The following is a 22,478-nucleotide window of genomic DNA, read 5'->3' as shown; positions in this document are numbered from 1 at the left end:
GTGTCTCCACCAATTCGTCTCAGGATCACCACGGAGGAGGTAAATCACGGACGACTACTAATCTTTAGAATAGTGACTAGCACATAAAAGAAATATTTACCTCGACTTTATCGAAATTTGAATACCAGAACTCATTATAACAACACTTAAAAATCTTTTACAGTAATTCATATACACTCAAAAAGTTGATCATTAAAATATCTATCTCTTTTTTAATTTTAAATTTTGATTTTAAAAAAAATGTTTTACCACTGTATCATTCGGTCGATCTCCTCTCCTTGAGAACTGATGCAACAATTTGAAAAACAGAGAAATCCCATAAGAATCTTTCTCAATTTTTATTGTTGTTGTTATTTACAAAATTCCATTGTGGAAACATCGTATGATCATCGCCACCGCCACCTCTGTTTGAAGAAACAATTTCGCAGAGATCGAACAGGACAACTAGAGAATTATGTAATTTATAACGATGCTATTGCAGGAGCAGTGTACACGCCAGCGCTGTGGCTGTGATGAACGAGGAGTACAAGTTAGAGACGGCTGCTCTTGTGGTGGCTGCGTCGCCGGTGGCCAAGCTTGCGAGCCAAGAGTCGTCTTCCACAGTCAGCCCGCCGCCGATGTCTGTAGATGCTGAAGTCGCAGTCGTTGTCGAGGAGTCCTTCGATGATTTCTGGCTGCGAAGATCAGAGAGGGAAAATTTTTCAGTTTTTCCATAACAGAATTGGGTTTTTGAGATTGGTGGTGGTGGAAAGGTGGGATTTTGATACCTTGTGGCGGATCCAGGGCAGAATGTGATTGTGTAGTCGGCGCCGCCGGCGCAGGTGAAGGTGGAGGTGGGATCGTCGAAGGCGTAGCTGTAGGATTTAGGGCACGCCGACTTGAAAATTTGGGAGTAGGTCGACGGCCGGCAGGTGGTGGGGTTGGCGTACGCGCCGCTGCAGCAGAACTCCGGCGTGCCGAAGGCCTCGCACGCGCTCCGGCAGGCTTCGCCCTCGGCGGCGCGCAGCTCCGCGGGGCACATCCGGTTGAGGTCCGCCACGCACCCTGTGGTGGCGCAGGAACCTCCGGCGCCGTGGGTCCCGCTGGCCTCCACCACCATCGGGAGGTTGTAGCCGTCCACCAGGCTGACGTCGTAGAAGTCCCGCCCGGCGGATGAGGTCGCGAGCGTGAACTCTGCGAGCGTCGCAGGCGGAGCCGCTCCGGCGCCGTTGCACTCTACCTGGCCGGACCCGCAGTCGCCCGTGGCGCAGGACCACGCCCCGCCGGCGGAGCAGCCGGTCCGCGCCCAGAATCTCCCAGACCACCCCGTGGGCGCCTGAAAAGCGCGGGAAGAGGCGGCGGGGAGCTCGAAGCCGGTGGACTCCAGCCCCGGGCTGCCGGCGTTGGACAAGATCCCCGGCCAAACAGTTTCCCCGCATTTGTTCACGAATGTGAATGTGCTCGCCTTTGCTGCAAAACAAACAACCAAAAAGGTAAAAAAAAAAAAAATCACATTTTTATCCAAATCGCAAACAAATCGTCCCAAATCTTCACCTCCGAGGAGCATCAACAGCAGCAAGTGAACGGCGAGCCATAGAAATGGGAACTCGCGCAGAGAAAACACAGTGCCCATATCGTGTTTGTTAAAATGTCTGTGAAGCTTCTTTTCCTAAATTCATGCGCCGGCGTAAGAAGGATGACCTTCTTGGAGTCACTGTAAGCACTAGCGTAGCGAGGACTGGGAGAGGAGGGGAGACGGAGGGGGAAATCTAGTGCTCGGCTAACTTGCCCATTATATAGAACACAATTGAGCTAGTTGTGTCCTCAATGTTTATTTTAATAAATTTTGAGATTAATTTTTAAATAATATAAAATATTTTATTGGAGGTCTGAAAAAAAATTTATTTATTTTACATATTTATATTTATTGTGAGGTCGGTAATACTAAAATCAGATTTCTTAATCCATAAAAAAAAATTGATGAAGAGATTGTCCATTTTCAATTGCGACTAGATCGTAATAATTGGTTGTGATCTTTTTATAGGCTTATCGTCTCCATCATATTATAGTTTGGGTTGAAGTGGACGGCCGGAGGTCGTCCGGAGGCCACTCCTTGCTTAGCGCCTGCTAACTTGGACACTTGCCCACTTTCGACGACCTCAGGACGACCTCCGACAGCTCGCTCCGACGCAAACTATAATCTGATGGGGATGATAAATCCATTAAGAGATCACAACCAATTACAGTCGGATCATAATTACGATCTGATCATAATTAAAAGTGAACTATCCCTTAATCTATTTTTTTTATCCGGAGATCTTCTCTCAACAATACTAGACATTTATCTAAATGTTATTATTTTTTACACCAATTAAATTTATTGCATTATTAATATCAAATCATCATTGTTATCATTATCATAATTGCTATTATTGAAATAAACACAATCCCATGAATCAATTCAGTGAGTGCTTTGGTGATGAGGCTAGGAGGGGCTTTTGCACCCAGAGGACCCAAAGGCGATTCTAACCCTGTACTAAGCATTAAGCAAAGTATACTAATTAATGCCTTAGATTTCAGAGTGGTTTTAGACCCTCATTAAGATAACTATTATCTATTTGTTTAAAGAATATCCTCGACTAACTCTACCAATCACACACAGACGATCCTATCATTACTCTTCTACTCATTAAGTTCGTTTAAAATACTTGCAGAACAAACTAACTGCTTGTGAGTGGAACCATGCCGGATTTAAGATTAAAAAAATTAGTTTAATTTATTTATTTATTTATTTATTGCAGCATATGTCACATCAATTAAAAAACTAGAAAAGGTTAGTATTTTTGTATTTTTCTTTTTTCTTATTTTTCATAACATGCTGCCATGTTGGAGTACGTGGGATTGCGATGGATGTGGCTGTAAAGAGACAGTGGACGTCCACATGCATGAGCTATTAGAATAAAGTGTTATCTATCGGATAATTATTGAATATTTAAGTTTTAATTTTTAAAATATGTATACTAGATTGGCAGTGTTATTATTGATCGAGAGATGATTTTATTAGAGAGAAATGATGACATTTGATACTCCTTTCGATTTCTCTATGTATAATCGAAAGAGTAAATAGAACGTTGGTATAGATCCTCAAACTTTTAAGTCAGTACGATAATTGAGCGAAAAGTGAAGAAGATAAATAGTGATACGATGTGTAAAGGAGGAGTCCGATAAAGTCAGGAAGTCAAAAGTCAAGAAGATGTGGCAGTCAAAAGTTAATAAGATGTGTCAGTCAATGGTCAAAAGGACGTGACAATCAATAATCAAGAGGACATGGTAGTCAACAGTCAAGGGAAGACGAGAGTCAGACCGCCTCGCATCACTAGTCGCATAATTCCTGATCAGTCACAGGTAGGGTAGGTCCCCGAATCTAAGCCCTAAGATGAGATATGTAGTGTCCGAAATCACTTAATTAATTAATGAGATTTATTGGGTTAGATTATAATTTAATTAGAATTTGAATTTATCTAATTAAGGAGATTTATTGGATTAATTGTAATTTAATTTGATTTTGAAGTTATTTAATTAAGGATATTTATTTGAGTAATTGAAATTTAATTAGAATTCATATTTTATTAAGAATTATAAATTTAAATAGATGAGTTGGTTAGGATTAATTAAGTTAACCTTTAATTATGGAATTTGGATTAATCAAATTATGAAAATAATAGGATATATTAAATATAATATAGAATATATAATTAAACAAGAATAAAAAAAATACAAGATTAAAATTTTATGTAGCGTGTATTGTATATAGAAAGAAAGTATAAATAATATATATAATATAAACCCTATAATTTAAATAAGAATAATAATATATATATATATATATATATATATATATATATATATATATATATATATATAAAAGATTAATATATTATGTAGGTAACGTGTAACAAATATAGTGTAAATAATGATTAAGAAATTTTATCATATAATATATGAATTATATATCTATATTATATATATGGATATCCATATAAAATTATATTAAATTGATGACTTAATTTTTATATAAAAATCATAATGAAAATAGGAAAATTATAAGATATATATAGGAGATTTTAATTGAAGATATGGATATATCTTTGACGTGAAATTATATATATATATATAAAATATAAATTTAATGAAACATGTATATTTAGAAAACTATAATATTTAATTATTATGTATACGTTTTATATATATATATATATATAATTTGATTCAAAAATCAATATATATAGATATATATATGGATATATGTAAATATGAAATTAGTATATGGATATAAATATGTATAAAATTAATGCAATTAATGACTTAGTATATAAGAAGAAGGACAAGGTCCTAAGCTCTCACTTCTATTTAAACCTTACCCTCAAAAGTCTCACCTTGGATGTTGCCACTGGCCCTAAGAAGGTTTCCTACCCCCTTTTTGTTTCTCCACCAGTGCTAGAGCTTCAATGGAAGACAAGGATTTAGGAGCTAAATACTTAAAGGCATGTTCCCTACTTTGTTAATGCTTTAGTTGGTTTCTATAGTTTGTGTATTTCAGGGAGCATGGTTAGTGTTTTTGGTTGTTTTGGGGAGCATGATACTCATGCTTTAGGTTCTCTTCTTGTGCTCCAAATTGTTGTATGGACGATAAGTTTTGGATTTATTTAGGGATGGTGTCCTTGCTCTATAATTCCGTATAAGATGTGAAATTGATGTTTAGGCATAGGGATCAATCCAGGTAATTGCATCTCACAACCCACCTGGTTTTAATATGATATAGGGATGAGTTGATTCCTGCATGTTTAATTAGGGGTTAGGAGAAAATTGGGTGCTTTGATTTCCTATGCTTTATCATGTTATTGGAAAAACCTAGGCATGCGTAGCTTCAAGTCCGTAGCTTTTTGTGATAATGATAAAATATATGTATGAGTAGTTTCAGATTCATTGCTTGATTATGCTGGTGGAAAAAAAAATATGTACGGATGTCTCATGTTATAGACTTTGATGGGTTAGTTATGTGTTGGATCGAGAAGCGCTAGAGGAGGGGTGAATAGCGCTCGTGGCTTTCACTCGGTTCGGAATCGTAAATCGTTCGATTAAACATTTGAGTAACGCAGCGGAATAAAAGAGAAAAACAACACAAACACGAGGGTATTTACTTCTTTCGGAGCCGCACTCAACTCCTACTCGAAGGCCCACAATCCTTGATCGCTTACCGTGGGTAACAACTAATAGCTCGAAAAGAATTACAAGTGAAGTACAATAATCAATAAGAAATGATTAAATTATACCGACGACAAATAAGAATAACTGAAGATTCGGAGCTCCGGGTCGTCGGGGGGTCGTCGTAGCACTTCGGGATCGTGTCGTTAGCAGCTAGTCGCAGAAGGATTGCTTGGAATGAGTTGTGGAGAGCTGCTGGTCGAGACCCTCTTATAAAGGGTGTTCAAGGCGCCTTGAAAGTCATCCAAGGTGCCTCCATGCTGGCCGAGTCACACGCTGGGATAAGGGTTGAACTGGTCGAACCTTATCGGGTTCAAGGCGCCTTCTTTGCTCTCCAAGGCGCCTTCATCCACCAATCCAAGGCGCCTTGAGCTTCCTTCAAGGCACCTCCAAGCCTGCTTCGCAGCCAGCTCATCTTTTGCACCCGAGGCGCCTTCAAGCTCCATGGAAGCGCCTCAGACACTGTTTATCTGAAGCATAACCTTGTTCTTTCGTACCTGCAAGACATGTTAGATCCAAAACACAAACATATCCTGCAAAACAAAAGTTAACACATATAATATCATAAATATGAAGTTTGACAGTCATCGGACTGTCCAGGTCTGACTTCGGATTTTCGACCGGAAACCCTAGGTATACCCGACGCCTACTGTTCCCTCTACGGGGAACGCGTCCTCACCTACTCCACTCAGGAGATTTACATGTTGTCAGTGCGATCCTCCAGATCGACTGGACTTTTGCTCGATGCTCGATGCTTTCGGACTTTCTGCTGGACTTCCGCTTCCCGGCTGGTCCAGTCTTTCACCTGGTTCGCGACACCAGGACTTTCCACCTATGGTTACCCCCCTAGGACTTTTGCCTGAAGTACTCGACCCACCAAGACTTTCCGCATAGGGTTACCACCCCCTATGACCTAGGGTTACCGCCCCCTAGGGTTTTCCCTTTGCCTAACCGCAGCTAGGACTTTTCTCCACCTAGGGTTACCACCCCCTAGGACCTAGGGTTACCACCCCCTAGGGTTTTCACCTACTTAACTGCAGTTAGGACTTTCCTGCAATCTCATTCAGACTGTTAGATCACCACACACCTTAACTTTGAATCCTTTGCTATTATCAAAAACTTAGGTTAGATCGTCGGATGCTTCCCGCACCAACAATCTCCCCCTTTTTTATTATGGAAATTCAAATTCAAAGTTAAGTAAAACAAATGCATAAATATATTTAACATGTTTTAAGTGAGCAAGCTTAAGTATATAAATTCAAATACAAGCATAACTTAAGCTAACACTTAAACTTTGTGACACTCCCCCTTAACACAGGGCTTTCTTTTTGAATCAGATTTTCTTTTACTTTTGAATTTCTCTACTCTCCCTCTTTGCCATTTATCAAAAAATAAGCCAATTGAAAGTAAGTTTTAAGTTTTAGAAAAAAACAGATTTAGGCTTTGAAAGAAGGTAAAAATACTTGTGTAACACCTAGCTTATAATTAAATTGTTAGCTAAGGGAGAAGGAGGACTTAAAAGGAATATAAGTTGTGATTTCGAATGATGACTTTAGTCACTTAGCAGAAATCTTTTGAAAATAATGAGTTAAATTTTGCAAGTAAAGAAATATGCCTTTTAATACTTTTAGCTAAGTATAGAATGAATCTAAGAGGTAACTTAGAGAAGTATTTTAGCAAAAATTTATAAAGGTTGTTAAGTTTGAGAAAGTTTGAAAGTTGCTATATGAGTCACTTAGCTAAGCCTTTTGCAAACATTGAATTTTAAAAATGTAGTTTCAGTTTAAAAAGATACTTAGCTTAAAAACTTAATTTTGAAAAAATAGGAGTAAGAATTTATGAAATTTTAGGATGAAGAGGGAGTAACTAAAAATTTAAATTAGGTTATTTAATCAAATTCAGTTGGTCCTTAAGTCTAAGCATGAGTCAAGTTAAATAGATGTTAAGTTATCCAAATTATTTTGATCAGGTATCAGAGCCCTAAAGCATGCTCAATCTTACAATTTCCATTTGAAAAGTTTTTCGAAAGATATTTAATTAAATTTGAAAAGCTCTTCAAAAGTTACTTGATAATTAGCTTGACTCCGTTCACTCCCCCTTAATTAATGCAAACATGAATCCCTAGGGTCCTAGAGTCCAAGCATGTATAAAATATAATAGGTCTTTTATATTTTGTCTAATTTTTCATCTTACCCATTCTAAGTATTCAGGCATGTTTAGCTTATGAGTGAGTGTCAGATAAAGTTAACTTTGTCAATAAAACTATTGAAAATATAAGTTTGAATTTCAAATTAGTAAAAATTAATTGGAATTAACATTTGCAATCATAATATGATTTGAGAATTAAAGATTTTTAAACCCTTTTAAATTAATTAATATTTTGAAATTAATTCAATAATATTCTGAAATTAATTGACTAATATTTTGAAAAAAAATTTGGAATGAATTTTCAAAAGATTTTTGAAATGAATTTTCAAAGGATTTTTGAATGATTTAAAAAATTGATTTTCAAAAGATTTTTCAAATAATTTTCTAAATGATTTTGAAATTAAGTTTAAAAGATTTTTTAAAATGAATTTTAAAATGATTTTTCAAATAATATTGAAATTAAGTTTTAAAAGAATTTTAAATAATTTTTAAAATATTTTTCAAAAAATTTTGAAATTAAGTTTTAAAAGATTTTTAAAATGATTTTTAAAATATTTTTCAAATAATTTTGAAATTAAGTTTTAAAAGATTTTTAAATAATTTTTAAAATATTTTTCAAATAATTTTGAAATTAAGTTTTAAAAGATTTTTCAAATAATTTTGAACTTAAGTTTTAAAAGATTTTTAAAATGATTTTTCAAATAATTTTGAAATTAAGTTTTAAAATATTTTTAAAACGATTTTTAAAATATTTTTCAAATAATTTTGAAAAAAAAAATTTAAATAATTTTTAAAAGAATTTTCAAATAATTTTGAAATTAAGTTTTAAAAGATTTTTAAAATGTTTTTTCAAATATTTTTCAAATAATTTTGAAATTAATTTTGAAAAGATTTTTAAAATGTTTTTTAAAAGATTTTTCAAATAATTTTTTTAAATGATTTTGAAATTAAATTTAAAATATTTTTTAAAATGATTTTTAAAATATTTTTCAAATAATTTTGGAATTAAGTTTTAAAAGATTTTAAAAATGATTTTTAAAATATTTTTCAAATAATTTTGAAATTAAGTTTTAAATAATTTTTAAAATATTTTTAAATAATTTTGAAATTAAGTTTTAAAAGACTTTTAAATAATTTTTAAATTAAGTTTAAAAAGATTTTTAAAATTATTTTTAAAAGATTTTTCAAATAATTTTGAAATTAAGTTTTAAAATATTTTTAAAATGATTTTTTAAATATTTTTGCAAAAAAAAATTTTAAAATAATTTTTAAATGATTTTTCAAATAATTTTGAAATTAAATTTTAAAAGATTTTTAAAATATTTTTAAAAGATTTTTCAAATAAATTTTTAAAATAATTTTGAAATTATGTTTTAAAAGATTTTTAATTGAAAGATTTTACAAATAATTTTGAAATTAAGTTTTAAAAGATTTTTAATAGATTTTTCAAATAATTTTGAAATTAAGTTTTAAAAGATTTTTAAATAATTTTGAAATTAAGTTTTAAATGATTTTTAAAATGATTTTTTAAAAGATTTTACAAATAATTTTGAAATTAAGTTTTAAAAGATTTTTAAAATGATTTTTTAAAAGATATTAAGTTTTAAAAGATTTTTAAAATGATTTTTTAAAAGATTTTACAAATAATTTTGAAATTAAGTTTTAAAAGATTTTTAAAATGATTTTTAAAAGATTTCACAAATAATTTTGAAATTAAGTTAGATTTTACAAATAATTTTGAAATTATGTTTTAAAATATTTTTAAAATGATTTTTAAAAGATCTAATTAAAAAAAATTTAGAAAAATAATTTTGAGTTAATTCCATTTGGGAAAATATTAATTGCGAATTTAATTAAAATTTGAATTAATTATAATTATGAATTTAATTTTGAATTTGGATTAATTATAATTACGAATTTAATTTTGAATTTGAATTTCTATTCCTTAGTCATCTCACCCAATCTAAATTTTCAATCAGGGAATCCTATAATTTTTATGAGATGAATTATGATTCAATTTTAGCGTTTGGTTTAACTTTGTGTTAGATTCGAGTTTAGCTTAGGGTTCAACAAGTAGGCATTTTTTGGATAAACTTTTGGGTTATGGTGAGTCACAAGGACATCATTAAAGTAATCATGCCTTCGAGGTTTTCCAAATAGTCCTCCCATTGAACTTAGTACAAAACCTTGGTCTAACTAGTTATGATCCATAAAGGGTAGCTTCGGTCAGTTCCACTTAGCCAAATGCATCAGGTCGAAGCCATATCTTCCTAGACATGCATAGACTAAGCTTCCCTAACGTACTATCATCCAATACTTCACCAGTACCATGAGTCAAGTTAAACCTAGCCCATTTTAATCTATCCTTAATTACCCTGCCGGGTAGTCTACTCTTGGTTACCCTTATCGGGTGGATTAAGTTCGGAGGTGCCAGCTATTCTGGAGCCTTCCTTTAGATTTTAATTTAATTTAATTTGATTTTAATTTGATTTTGATTTAATTTAATTCGAATTTAACTTTATTTTAATTTAATTTGACTTTTAAGTTTATTTAATTTGATTTTAATTTAATTTAAATTTTGATTTTATTTGTTAAGGTAATTATTTATTAAGATGAATTTTATTATTTATTTATTAATTAAAATAATTTTTCTTTTTGCTCCCCCTGGATCATAGCCTCGATAAGGTCTATCAAGGTAATAGACTTGATCCTTGGGGACCCAATATTGACCAAGTCCAACTTGATTGACCAAGTTGGACTTAGGTACCCATGCTTGGACTACCTTTCTATTATTTCTATTTACTAATGATAAATACGATTTGTATTTTCTTTTAGTTTTAAATCCAAGTCCGGATTTGTTGTAAACGGCTCACTGTTTTCCAAGAATCAGATCCAGATTCTTGGAACCCAAGCTGAACCGTTCCAACGTGTCCTTGAGTTCTTTAACTTGAGTTTTCAAATTAGAATTTTCTTCCTCAAGTTGTTGGACTTGAGTTGAACTTCCAATTTGAACTGACTCAGTTAAGGGACTTGAGTTAGTCACTTCTTTAAGGGATGTTATCTCCTTTAGAAGTGACTTGACTCGGACGTTAGATTTGGCCAACTTCTCAAGCAAGTAAGGAATTAAGTTTTCCGAATTATCTAGGTTAATAGTAGACATTATAGAACTTACAGTGGGTTTGGGTCCTTCGGAAACAGATACGGATCCGTTGCTTCGCTCGGACTCGGTGTCTGATTCGTTCTCGGTTTCATATTCAAGGTCGGACTCAGTTTCGGCAACATGTGCTAGTTCTGGTAGAGCCAGGAGGCTTGCTTGTTCTTCTTCATCGGATTCAGATTCGTCTGATGACTCGGACCATGTTGCCTTTAACACTTTCTTCGTCTTGCTTGTACTTGCAAATGACGCAACACCTTTTTCGGCCGGAGTAGTATTAGTCTGCTCAAATAATTCGTTAATTAAAACATGCTTACTTACTTGGGCACCTTCGTGTAACTGAATCAGATTCTCCCACAACTCCCTGGCGCTTGAGAATGGGCCGGCGCGATTCATCTCCTTATTCGTTAAGCCGCACTAAAGTGTATACGTTGCTTTTGCGTTTGCTTCTACCTTTTTGATAAGGTTCGCGTCCCAGTTCTCGTACGGTAGTGGCATGCTGGCGCCGTTAGTTGGTATTTCGAGCCCGATCTTGGTGATCATCCAGACATCGAACTCGGTTTGTAGGTACGACTCCATTCGGCCTTTCTAGTAGCCGAAGGTTTCGCCGGAGAAGAGCGGTGGTCGAGTGGTGTTATAGCCTTCTTGGAGAGCCATTGAATCTTGCACGAAAAAGTGAGCAAAAAACTTGTCCCAGGACTTAATCCTGGATTAGTAGTGTGGTAGAAGGATAGAAATAGAAATTTATGAGTTTCGAGAAAAAATAATAAAATAATAATAAAATATTATTAAAAAATATTTAAAAAATATTATTTCAAATTTTGCCAAATTCAATATTTTATCAATACTAATAAACCGTGAAAGGATGAAAATGAATTTTTCGAAAATAATTTTGAAGGAAAAAATGAAAGGCGTAAGGTTTTATTTTTACCCTATAAGAGCGAAAAAGCGACGAAAAAAAAAATGCTCGAATGGTAGTTGTACCAATTCAGAGCAACCCCACTTTAATACCAATTGTTGGATCGAGAAGCGCTAGAGGGGGGGGGGGGTGAATAGCGCTCGTGGCTTTCACTCGGTTCGGAATCGTAAATCGTTCGATTAAACACTTGAGTAACGTAGCGGAATAAAAGTGAAAAACAACACAAACACGAGGGTATTTACTTCGTTCGGAGCCGCACTCGACTCCTACTCGAAGGCCCGCGATCCTTGATCGCTTACCGTGGGCAACAACTAATAGCTCGAAAAGAATTACAAGTGAAGTACAATAATCAATAAGAAATGATTAAATTATACCGACGACAAATAAGAATAACTGAAGATTCGGAGCTCCGGGTTGTCGGGGGGTCGTCGCAGCACTTCGGGATCGTGTCGTTAGCAGCTAGTCGCAGAAGGATTGCTTGGAATGAGTTGTGGAGAGCTGCTGGTCGAGACCCTCTTATAAAGGGTGTTCAAGGCGCCTTGAAAGCCATCCAAGGCGCCTCCATGTTGGCCGAGTCACACGCTGGGATAAGGGCTGAACTGGTCGAACCTTATCGGGTTCAAGGCGCCTTCTTTGCTCTCCAAGGATCCTTCATCCACTAGTCCAAGGCGCCTTGAGCTTCCTTCAAGGCGCCTCCAAGCCTGCTTCGCAGCCAGCTCATCTTTTGCACCCGAGGCGCCTCCAAGCTCCATGGAGGCGCCTCAGACACTGTTTATCCGAAGCTTAACCTTGTTCTTTCGTACCTGCAAGACATGTTAGATCCAAAATACAAACATATCCTGCAAAACAAAAGTTAGCACATATAATATCATAAATATGAAGTTTGACAGTCATCGGACTGTCCGGGTCTGACTTCGAATTTCCGACCGGAAACCCTAGGTCGACCCGACGCCTACTGTTCCCTCTACGGGGAACGCGTCCTCACCTACTCAACTCAGGAGATTTACCTGTTGCCAGTGCGATCCTCCAGATCGATTGGACTTTTGCTCGGTACTCGATGCTCGATGCTTCTGGACTTTCTGCTGGACTTCCGCTTCCCGGCTAGTCCAGTCTTTCACCTGGTTCGCGACACTAGGACTTTCCACCTAGGGTTACCCCCCTAGGACTTTTGCCTGAAGCACTCGACCCACCAAGACTTTCCGCATAGGGTTACCACCCCCTATGATCTAGGGTTACCACCCCCTAGGGTTTTCCCTTTGCCTAACTGCAGCTAGGACTTTTCTCCACCTAGGGTTACCACCCCCTAGGACCTAGGGTTACCACCCCTAGGGGTTTCACCTGCCTAACTGCAGTTAGGACTTTCCTGCAATCTCATTCAGACTGTTAGATGACCACACACCTTAACTTTGAATCCTTTGTCATTATCAAAAACTTAGGTTCGATCGTCGGATGCTTCCCGCACCAACATTATGCTCCTTGGGAATGTATGTAAGTGTGTTTGGATTTTAATATGATTATAATGCTCTACCGTAATACATGCATGGTCATAATTTAATGTGTAATATGCTTCATGGATTTTGTGCAAGTATGGGTGTTATGAACTCAAAAACAATCATGGTTCAGATCTTTATGGATTAGGATGCTATGAAATTAATCCCTGGTTTTATTAACTGTGTAGTATAGGTTAGTTTCAGTTTTTTTTGTTTAATATGTTACAAAACCTGCCACTACTTTGATAACTTAGCATGCTAATTTAATTTCATTTTGTGGTTTAAAATGCTATGAAGTCTGTCGTGTTGTTGATAACTTAGTATGTTAGATTAGTTCGTTATTTAGGGACAGACATACATATTATGGATATTATGATAATTAATGATTATGCATGTTATAAATTTTACGATAAATAATTGTGCATGTTATGAATTTTATTATGGGTTGAGTTATGAACTGAGGATCTAAGCTCGGGGAGCTCACCAAATCTATGTGGTCGAGTGTGACCGGTGTCCTTAGCCTAAGAGCTCACCAAATCTATGTGGACGAGTGTGACCGGTGTCCTTAGCTCGGGAGCTCGCCAATCTTATGTGGTAGAGTGTGACCGGTGTCCTTAGCCCAGGAGCTCACCAAATCTACGTGGTCGAGTGTGACCGGTGTCCTTAGCCCGGGAGCTCACCAAATCTACGTGGTCAAGTGTGACCGGTGTCCTTAGCCCGGGAGCTCGCCAATCTTATGTGGTAGAGTGTGACTGTTGTCCTTAGCTCGGGAGCTTACCAAAATTTCATGAGGTGGAGTGTGATCGGTGTCTTTAGCCCGGAAGCTCACCAAACTATGTAGTTGAGTGTGACCGGTGCCCTTAGCCCGGGAGCTCACTAAAACTTAGTTAAAAAGTTAATTATTTTTAAAAACTTAATTAAAAATATTTTAAAACTTAGTTAAAAATATTTTTAAAACTTAATTATTTTAAAAACTTAGTTAAAAAGTATTTTAAAACTTAATTATTTTAAAAACTTAATTAAATATATTTTAAAACTTAGTTAAAATTTAAAAATTATTTTAAAACTTAATTAAAATTATTTTAAAATTTAATTCAAACTTAAATTAAAATTGATGGACATTATTCAAATAAACAAATTAAGATTAAATCTTAAAACTTAATTAATTATTAAACCTAAATCTAATTAAAACTTAATAATTAAACTAAATTTTTTAAAAAAACCAACCTAGCTGATATATTTATCAAATCTTTACTTGAAACTGAATTCAGTAACTTAAGAAGACAATTATGCATGTGTTTTATAGTATAGGTCTCTTCCTTTAGTATATATTTTCAAAAAATTATTACTAATAGTTTTTCAAAATTATATTTTCAAAATTCCCCTTTTTAAAGTTTGTTTTAAAAAAAGATTTCAAAATATTTTATCTTCTTGGAGTATCATAGGTCTTACCGTAGAAATGCATATTCCTATAGTTTTAGCAGCTAGCGTCTCACAAGCACAGTATGATACATTGCTTGTGTATTTTGAAACGTAGAATGGTGTGGGATGCTTAGAACTTAACCTAAGATTTCAGATTCTTAAGTCAGTGCATCGTTATAAATCTGGGCTTTAAACAAAACACATTGATCAATTTGGGTAATCTGACTAGTAACAAACTAGTTAGAATCATATGCTCAAATTGACCAATCTGAATCAAAAGTTACTATCTTGTGATAGTCAGCTAAGTATGAAGGTTGAATATTTCATTATAAGGATATTTTTTTTCTGATTTTTAACCGTGCTTGGACTTTTAGGTACTTATCAATTTTAGGGAAACATTAAATAATAATTTTTTAAGTTATTTTTTCAAAAGTATTTTTTAATTTTTTCTTCTTATAAATTTTTCAAACTTTATCTTTAAAAATCTTTTCAAAATTATTTTCAAATCTTTGTCAGAGTGATTTTCAAATTTAACTTTACAAATTTTTAAGTTCACTTATTTTTATTATTTTATTCTTTAACTTAGCAACTTTTTAAAATTATTTTGTCTTAATAATTTTTTTTAACTCTAAGAAATTTTTAACCCTTAACTTATCAATTTTTTCAAATTTTTAGCACCTTTTCAAATTAATTTATCTTAAAATTTTTGTAAAAATTTCACTACTCAAAATTATTAACTTAATGTTTTTCAAATATTCATATTTTTCAGTTTTTGACTTTAATTTTTTTTTAAAACTTCCTTTATAACCATGTTTCTAAACCTTGCTAAGGTTTTATAGGTCTATTTTTCTTGGATGCTTAGATTTTTTTTTTTTATCAAAATCTTATTTTCAAAAACCATGTTTCAAATATCTTATATTATTTCTCCTTTATTTGATTTGTGTCAAAGGCGGAGAGATAGTAAATTCAAGGGGAGTTGTTAAAGTCAGAGGGAGTAAAATGAAAAATAAATGCTTGTATACTTATATGTTTGCATATATGAACTTAACTGTGAACCTTGGTTGTCAAACATCAAAAAGGGGGAGATTGTTGGTATAGGGTGTACTAGAATCAAACCTGAGTTTTGATGTTATCAAATGTTGAAGTTAAGTCTTATTATGATCTAACAAGTTAACTGAGTGTGCAGGCTATTTACTTAACCGAGAAAGCCCTAGTCGCGATTAGATAAGAAAGACTTAGCAGATCGTGGAAGTCAGGTGGAAACACCAAGTGGATTGAGAGGATTCGACCTTGACAGAGAAGCTCGATAGGTTTGGAGGACCGAAGATCGAGAAAAAGTCCTGGTGGGACAATCCGATGCTAAGCAACAGTGAGGTCGTGCTCCAAGAAGGAACAAATCCTAAGTCTCTTATCCAACTAAAGAAACCGGGAAAGTTTTCAAGTTGAGATCAAGATAATGTTACTATCCATTACTACTCATGCATCTCATATATATTACTATGTTAACCTTTGTTCTGCAAAAATATTCTATTTAACTCTGTGTTACAGATTCGGCCTGATCGGTTGACCGAACGTAGGGAACGGTCTATCGAACTAGGCTGACTCAGATCAGAAATCAAACTAGGGCATAATAAAGCAAAGTCCGGTCAAAGCCTGATCGATCGACCGAATTAGCAGATCGGTCGACCGAATAATGATGACATGTAGAGAGCAGACTCGACCCAAAGCAAAGAAGGAAGCCAGGCTGATCGGTCGACTGAACGATCGCTACATTAATGAAGCATTAAGTGCGAATCTTGACGAACAAGGAAATTCATTGTTTGGTCTACCGAACAAGGTGATCGGTTGACAGAACCATTAAATGTCATCAATGCCCGAAGATCGGATCTCAACAAAGAAGGAAGGGAGCGGGTTCAGTTGACTGAATCTGAGGATCGGTTGATCGAACGGTGATGATTCTTATAAAAGTGAAGCTCGAGGTCCGAGACTGATAATAAGTTTTCTATCCACATCAGTGCAAAAGTTCTGTTCATGCTATTATTCTACAACACATCTTCAAGCAAGCTATTGCTCTGAAAAGATGTCGACGATCTTCATCTACATACTTTTTTGGTATATTTTATTTTAGCTTGCACTATATCGAAGGTTTCGGAAAGAAAAGTTTTAGTGAATTGCCTAACGGTGCAGTCAAGGATCGTAGGCCTTGAGTAGGAGTCGACCTAGGCTCCGAACCAAATAACCAAAACGTGTTTTTTACTTTTTGCTACACTACTCGTGTTTTAAACATTCCAAAAGAAAGAGTTTTTAAAGAGCAATATTCACCCTATCGCTTTCTATCAATCCTTCAACTCAGAGCAAGTCAAGAGTGATCAAATAATCGTGGGGATGTTCAAAGCAAGTTAAGAGTGATCAGATGCTTACAAGGAGCCGAAGTAGGTCAAGAGTAATCAAATACTTACCGAGAGGTGCGGAGTAGGTGAAGAGTGATCAAATACTTTAAGGAAAACTCGAACCATGAGAGTAATGATACTGTAAAAATTGATCATAGACTTTGCCACATGTTACTTTAGAAATTATTATTTATGAAGTTATATATAATAATCAACTTTGATTATAAAATTGATATAGTAAATATTATTTTAGACTGATAGATTAAAAAAACGTATTGTATTTTTAATTTTAAGTGATATTTTATTTTGTAATATTTATTCAATGAAGTAATAAATTACAAAATAAAATTTTATTTTATAAGTGTCGTTGTAATAAGTTTGAATGTGTTTACACACTTTTCCCAATCCCCATTTTACTAACCCTAAAGGATCTCTTTTTTTCCGGGAAAACGTGTTAACCAACCGGCCTGTGCTCCTACGGTTTGAGATCGCATCCTCTGGATCAAAGCCATGGGCATCTCCTTCACCCAGATGCTCTCCTCCCTCTTCAACAACCATGAGGCTTGAATTCTCATCCTCACCCTTGATATTGCCGAGAAAACATGTTTTTTACTTTTTGCTGCACTACTCGTGTTTTAAACATTCCAAAAGAAAGAGTTTTTAAAGAGCAATATTCACCCTATCGCTTTCTATCAATCCTTCAACTCAGAGCAAGTCAAGAGTGATCGAATACTTGCGGAGATGTTCAAAGTAGGTTAAAAGTGATCAGATGCTTGTAGGGAGGTCTAGAGCAGATCAAGAGTAATCAGATACTTACCGGGGGATCCGAAGTAGGTGAAGAGTGATCAAATACTTTAGGGAAGATCCAAATCATGAGAATAATGACACTGTAAAAATTGATCATAGACTTTCACACATGTTACTTTAGAAATTATTATTTATGAAGTTATATATAATAATCAACTTCGATTATAAAATTGATATAGTAAATATCATTTTAGACTTCATAGGTTAAAAAACATATTGAATTTTTAATTTTAAGTGATATTTTAGTTTGTAATATTTATTCGATGAAGTAATAAATTATAAAATAAAATTTTATTTTATAAGTGTCATTGTAATAAGTTTGAACATGTTTACACACTTTTCCCAATCCCCATTTTACTAACCATAAACGATCTTTTTTTTTTTCCGACGCACTTCACCCTTCAACTTCCAAGGTTTCACTCTCTTGCTATTTCACTTTCTTGATTCTGATTTCACGTATGTCCTATCGGGACGGTCTAGTGGCTAGCGCATGAGTTGCTGCTACCATGAGGTCTGAGATTTGAATTTCGGCATAGCCAAGTTAAATACCTCCCTCATGCGCCAATAGCCACCTATGATTAATCACTATTCCAAAGGCTAATAGTCACCCGTGATTTACCTCTTCCGTATTAGCCCTAGGACGGGTTGACGGGGGTGCTAGGGACAAGTGTAGTCGACTTCTGCCACCTTGATTATGATTTCTCGTGTTAACCAACCGACATGTGCTCCTACGGTTTGAGATCGCATCCTCTGGATCAAAGCCATGGGCATCTTCTTCACCCAGATGCTCTCCTCCCTCTTCGACAACCATGAGGCTTGAATTCTCATCCTCACCCTTGACAATGCCGGGAAAACCGCCATTCTCTGTGAGTTTCTACCGTCTACCTTCCCGCTTCATTGTTTCCTTTCCCCTGGGGTTTATCTTTTTTGTTTGTTTGTTTGTTTGATTCAGATTGGCTTCAAACGGACGAGGTGGTTTCTACGATACCAAGTCAGTGAATCTCATAGCTTTCACCTTCTCCCTATGCATTATCTTTTTTTTGAATTTGGATATTCGAGTTTTGCTAATTATTGGACGCCATGCGCTAGTTTTTATTCATTTCAGCAATTGGATTTAATGTGGAGACTGTGCAATACAACAATATCAAGTTGCAAGTCTTGAATCTGGGTTTGATGCCCACAACATCTTATTTTATTTCTCTAATCTAATTGCTTGTAACATTTGTGCTCATTTAATTGGCGATGTCCCAATCAATTTTCCATCCATTTCCATCAGTTGAATTTGACCGTCCCAAATTAAACCCACATAATTTAGTATGCTCTTGGATAAAATGTTCCATGCAAATGCAACATACCCTCTACTTCATTATTTTTTCCTTCTCTAAGAAATTAAAAGTGGATGCATTTGTTGTGTCATCTATTAATTTTGTAACTTAATGTTTGCCGCTCTTTGCATCTTTTGGTATATTGCTTACATTGGTGTCATTGGGTGTGGATTTGTCTATTAAATTGTGTCAAAAGTGATTCTTGAGTTTATCATCACTTTAGTTGTCAACTCCTACAGACTGAAAGCTCACTGGTACTTTGAGGTCACTATGATATACTAGCAAGTTGTATGACTCAGGTTTTCTAAACTGTTATGCTTATAGCAAAGAATACATAGTTTAAATTTCTTTGCAATCTAGCTATACTTGACCAAGTCAATGGAACATTCTATTTAACAAGGGTTCTGTCATCAACTTTTTGATGTAAATAAAAAGAACTTAAGTTAATAATCACTCTTATGCTTGAGTCATGCCCTTGCATATGATCTATACTTTTTATATGTGCAGCTAAAAGGTTATTGTGGAGATGAAGGAAATAACTGTGTTGATGCTGGAGGAGTTCTTCAAATGAGCTTGGGATGTTTTGTATCCTTCCCTAACAAAATAGGACAATTCCATAATTCTTCAAGAAATACAAAATAGTATTTGAATTGTCAAATGGGTGTCATAATTAGTTTATTTGTCATTGTAGGTCCTACGTGTACAAAATAGTAATATTTAGTTAAAGGTAATAGATTAATATGTTAATTTGACTTCTTTGTTCAACATTATGGTGGTGGATACTCGCAGGTAGTTGCTTAAAATGACTATTTGATGAACTTGATGTTTTTGTCAAGCTCTTTTTAAACCTTAGTGCTTATTGGTGCTTATTCATATTCACTTTTTCATGAGAAATATTTGTCACCTTCAAGGCTGAGAAGAATCCCAACAAGCCTAAGTGATCTCCTAGCACCTTCTTTGTGTTTATGTGAGTTTACTTGTTTTGTTAAGGTCTGTATTTTATTTCATGTGATCACCTTGTTGATTCATGCTTGGATCGGCAGGGAAGAGTTCAGAACAACTTTTAAAGAAAAGCATCCCAATTCCCAACAATAAATCTGTGTCCATGGTAAGATTCCTCTTTGTTCTTATTTTCTGTTCCTTTTTTGCGTGTGTGTTCTTATAGGCGTGTCTTTCTAAGTTGTTATTAAATTAAAATATTTTGATGTAAATATGTCGCTAAAGCTGGTGGTGATAAGTGATTTAAATAGGTCTGTGGTAAGATTCCTCATTACATCTTTGTAGAAAAGCACAATAAAACTCATGTTTTCCTTCTCTTGGCATATCAAAATTGATTTATGTGCTGGATGATATTGCTAAATTGTTTTTATATATTCTCTATAATTTCATAGGGCATGTATAAGAGTTATGATTGAAGTTTTCATATATGGCTGTAGGTTCCAAAGGTTGATACGGTGGTAAGGTCTCTGACTATGATGTGGGTGGGAGAAGATGGACCTAATTCAACTAAATGATAACATATGGTTTCTCTAGAATGCAATAGGAAGCCTAGGGTATAAATTTGTCTACCCTTATGTGGAGTGAATTTGGGTGAATGGAGTGAATTTGGATATAAATTTTTAGGTTGTATTTAGAGATTTGTGGATACTTTTGGGTAAAGTTGGTCAAACATATTTTTTGTGATGTATTTGGTATATATTTATGATATATTTATTCAAATTTTATGGTGAAATAATTTGTTCAATTAAAATGGTATTGTATTAAAATATGGATAATTACTTTTACCCTATAAATAAATGATGAAGTAATATAATATTAAAGACTTCGATAAATTTAAATAGTAGTATAGTTACAAAAATATTTACTTTGCTATAATACAAAATCTATAAAATCTTATAAATAATTTACTTCTTCAATCAATATAACATGTGAAGCCATATCTGATCAATTACTTCAGTGCTATTATAGAATTCATGAAATAATATTGTCTTTTTACTTCAAAATTAGTCTAATTTTGAATTGGCAAAAGACTTCAGTACTTTTGTAGTGAATTAATAAATTGACTTTTTTACTTTAGGAATTTCTACTTTAGTAATTATCTAATTATTATTTTAGATAATATTCGAAGTTAATTGTCAATTTTCATATAACATAGTGAGAGGAGGATTATATTATTAGGAATATAATTAAAGGGATTATATTATTAAGAATATAATTAAAGTTCATATTAAAAATATATGGAAAGATCATAAATTTAAATTTTGAAAAGGATGAAAGATATTTTTATTGATATAATTATTATTTTTTGGATAAATTAAAAAATAAATTCACATCAGTAAGAAGTAGTCGGTTACTCATCCAGCGCAAGCAGGTGATGGCTTCTGCATATGGCAGCTTGATCCAATCGATTTACGTTGACAGTCTGATCTGAGTTATTTTTTAATAATTTCAATCCAGATTATCCTCGTAACTCTGGCAATAGTCATAGAAGATTGTCCAACAAATTTATACGTGGATTAATCTTTTAAACATTTTTTTGGCAGAGAAAATCTAAGTGGCAGAATGAACTTTCGTCTTAGTACAAATCATGATTTTGAGCCAAATAAAGTTTCTTTCTGCTACTACGAGCCCAACTCCCCATTGTGGTGGAGGAGGATCACCGACGATAATTGAACACAATTAGCCGTCTGTCTTTGTTTGACCAACTGAGCAGACAACCACGCAAGGCCAGCGATCACCTCACCTCGACGACGACAGAAGTACCATCGCCGACGGCCACCGCACCTCCAGCGGTCTCCTCCGCCGACCACGCTACCAGGCGCCGGCACGTCGGGCACGACGACTGCAAGCCCAGCCACTGGTCGATGCACCCGACGTGGAACCCATGGCCGCAGTCCGGCAGCACGCGGACCTCCTCCCCCTTGGCGAACTCCCCGAGGCAAATGGGACAGTCGGTGGCTGCAAACCCTCCGGCGGTGGCCCCCGGCCCGTACACGACCACCGGGATCCGCCCGAGCGCCTGCTTCTTGTTCCCGGCCGGTGCCGCAGAGCCGGCCGCGGAACTGGCTCTGCTACTGCTCCTCCCCGACGAAAACCGCCGCCGGCCGCAGCGGATCGCGAACCGCACCATGGAGTTCAGCCCCAGCACGATCATCAGAGTGCACAGAAGCGCGGCGAGGACGACGACCAAGCTCGAGTTGAAATAGCCATCGTCTCCGACGTCGCCGGCGGCGGCAGCTCCCGACACGGTTGCGTTGGACAAGGTCGTCGGGGCCTCGGCCATGTTGGACACAATAATCTAACGTTAAAACCCAAGAGAATATATAAAGCATGCACGTCCACGTCGTCGATGTTGTTTGAGGATTCGGTAAGTAGTGAAGCAGGGGCAGGTGAAGAAGAGAGCAGAGTCAGGCGCCAAAACCACAATATGCTCACTCATATGGAATAATGGAAGAAGATTACGATAATTAATGGAGTGGGAGTTGACACTGCTTTTGTTAGTTGAGTGGATGATGATCAGATCTGTGGAATTTGTTTCACGAGTATGGACAAGCTAGCAAATTAAGGGACAGACAGAAT

The 22,478-nt window shown here is 35.2% G+C and overlaps 2 protein-coding genes across 2 annotated transcripts; both read right to left on the bottom strand.

The window, feature by feature from the left end:
• Nucleotides 1-331: 331 nt before the first annotated feature.
• Nucleotides 332-1,728, bottom strand: LOC121990339 (thaumatin-like protein 1). The gene is made up of 3 exons (XM_042544489.1): nucleotides 1,534-1,728; nucleotides 768-1,449; nucleotides 332-674 (listed from the first exon to the last, which is right to left on the bottom strand). Exons 1-3 carry the CDS (start codon nucleotides 1,610-1,612, stop codon nucleotides 473-475), a joined length of 963 nt encoding a protein of 320 aa, XP_042400423.1. The 5' UTR covers nucleotides 1,613-1,728; the 3' UTR covers nucleotides 332-472.
• Nucleotides 1,729-21,376: 19,648 nt separating this feature from the next.
• Nucleotides 21,377-22,206, bottom strand: LOC121990338 (RING-H2 finger protein ATL74-like). The gene has a single exon (XM_042544488.1). The coding sequence runs from the start codon at nucleotides 22,180-22,182 to the stop codon at nucleotides 21,634-21,636; it is 549 nt and encodes a 182-aa protein (XP_042400422.1). The 5' UTR covers nucleotides 22,183-22,206; the 3' UTR covers nucleotides 21,377-21,633.
• Between the last annotated feature and the right edge of the window lie 272 nt (nucleotides 22,207-22,478).

This window comes from Zingiber officinale, chromosome 6B, assembly GCF_018446385.1.
Source record: "Zingiber officinale cultivar Zhangliang chromosome 6B, Zo_v1.1, whole genome shotgun sequence".
NCBI lineage: Eukaryota > Viridiplantae > Streptophyta > Magnoliopsida > Zingiberales > Zingiberaceae > Zingiber > Zingiber officinale.
This window is presented reverse-complemented; position numbering and strand designations above follow the sequence as displayed.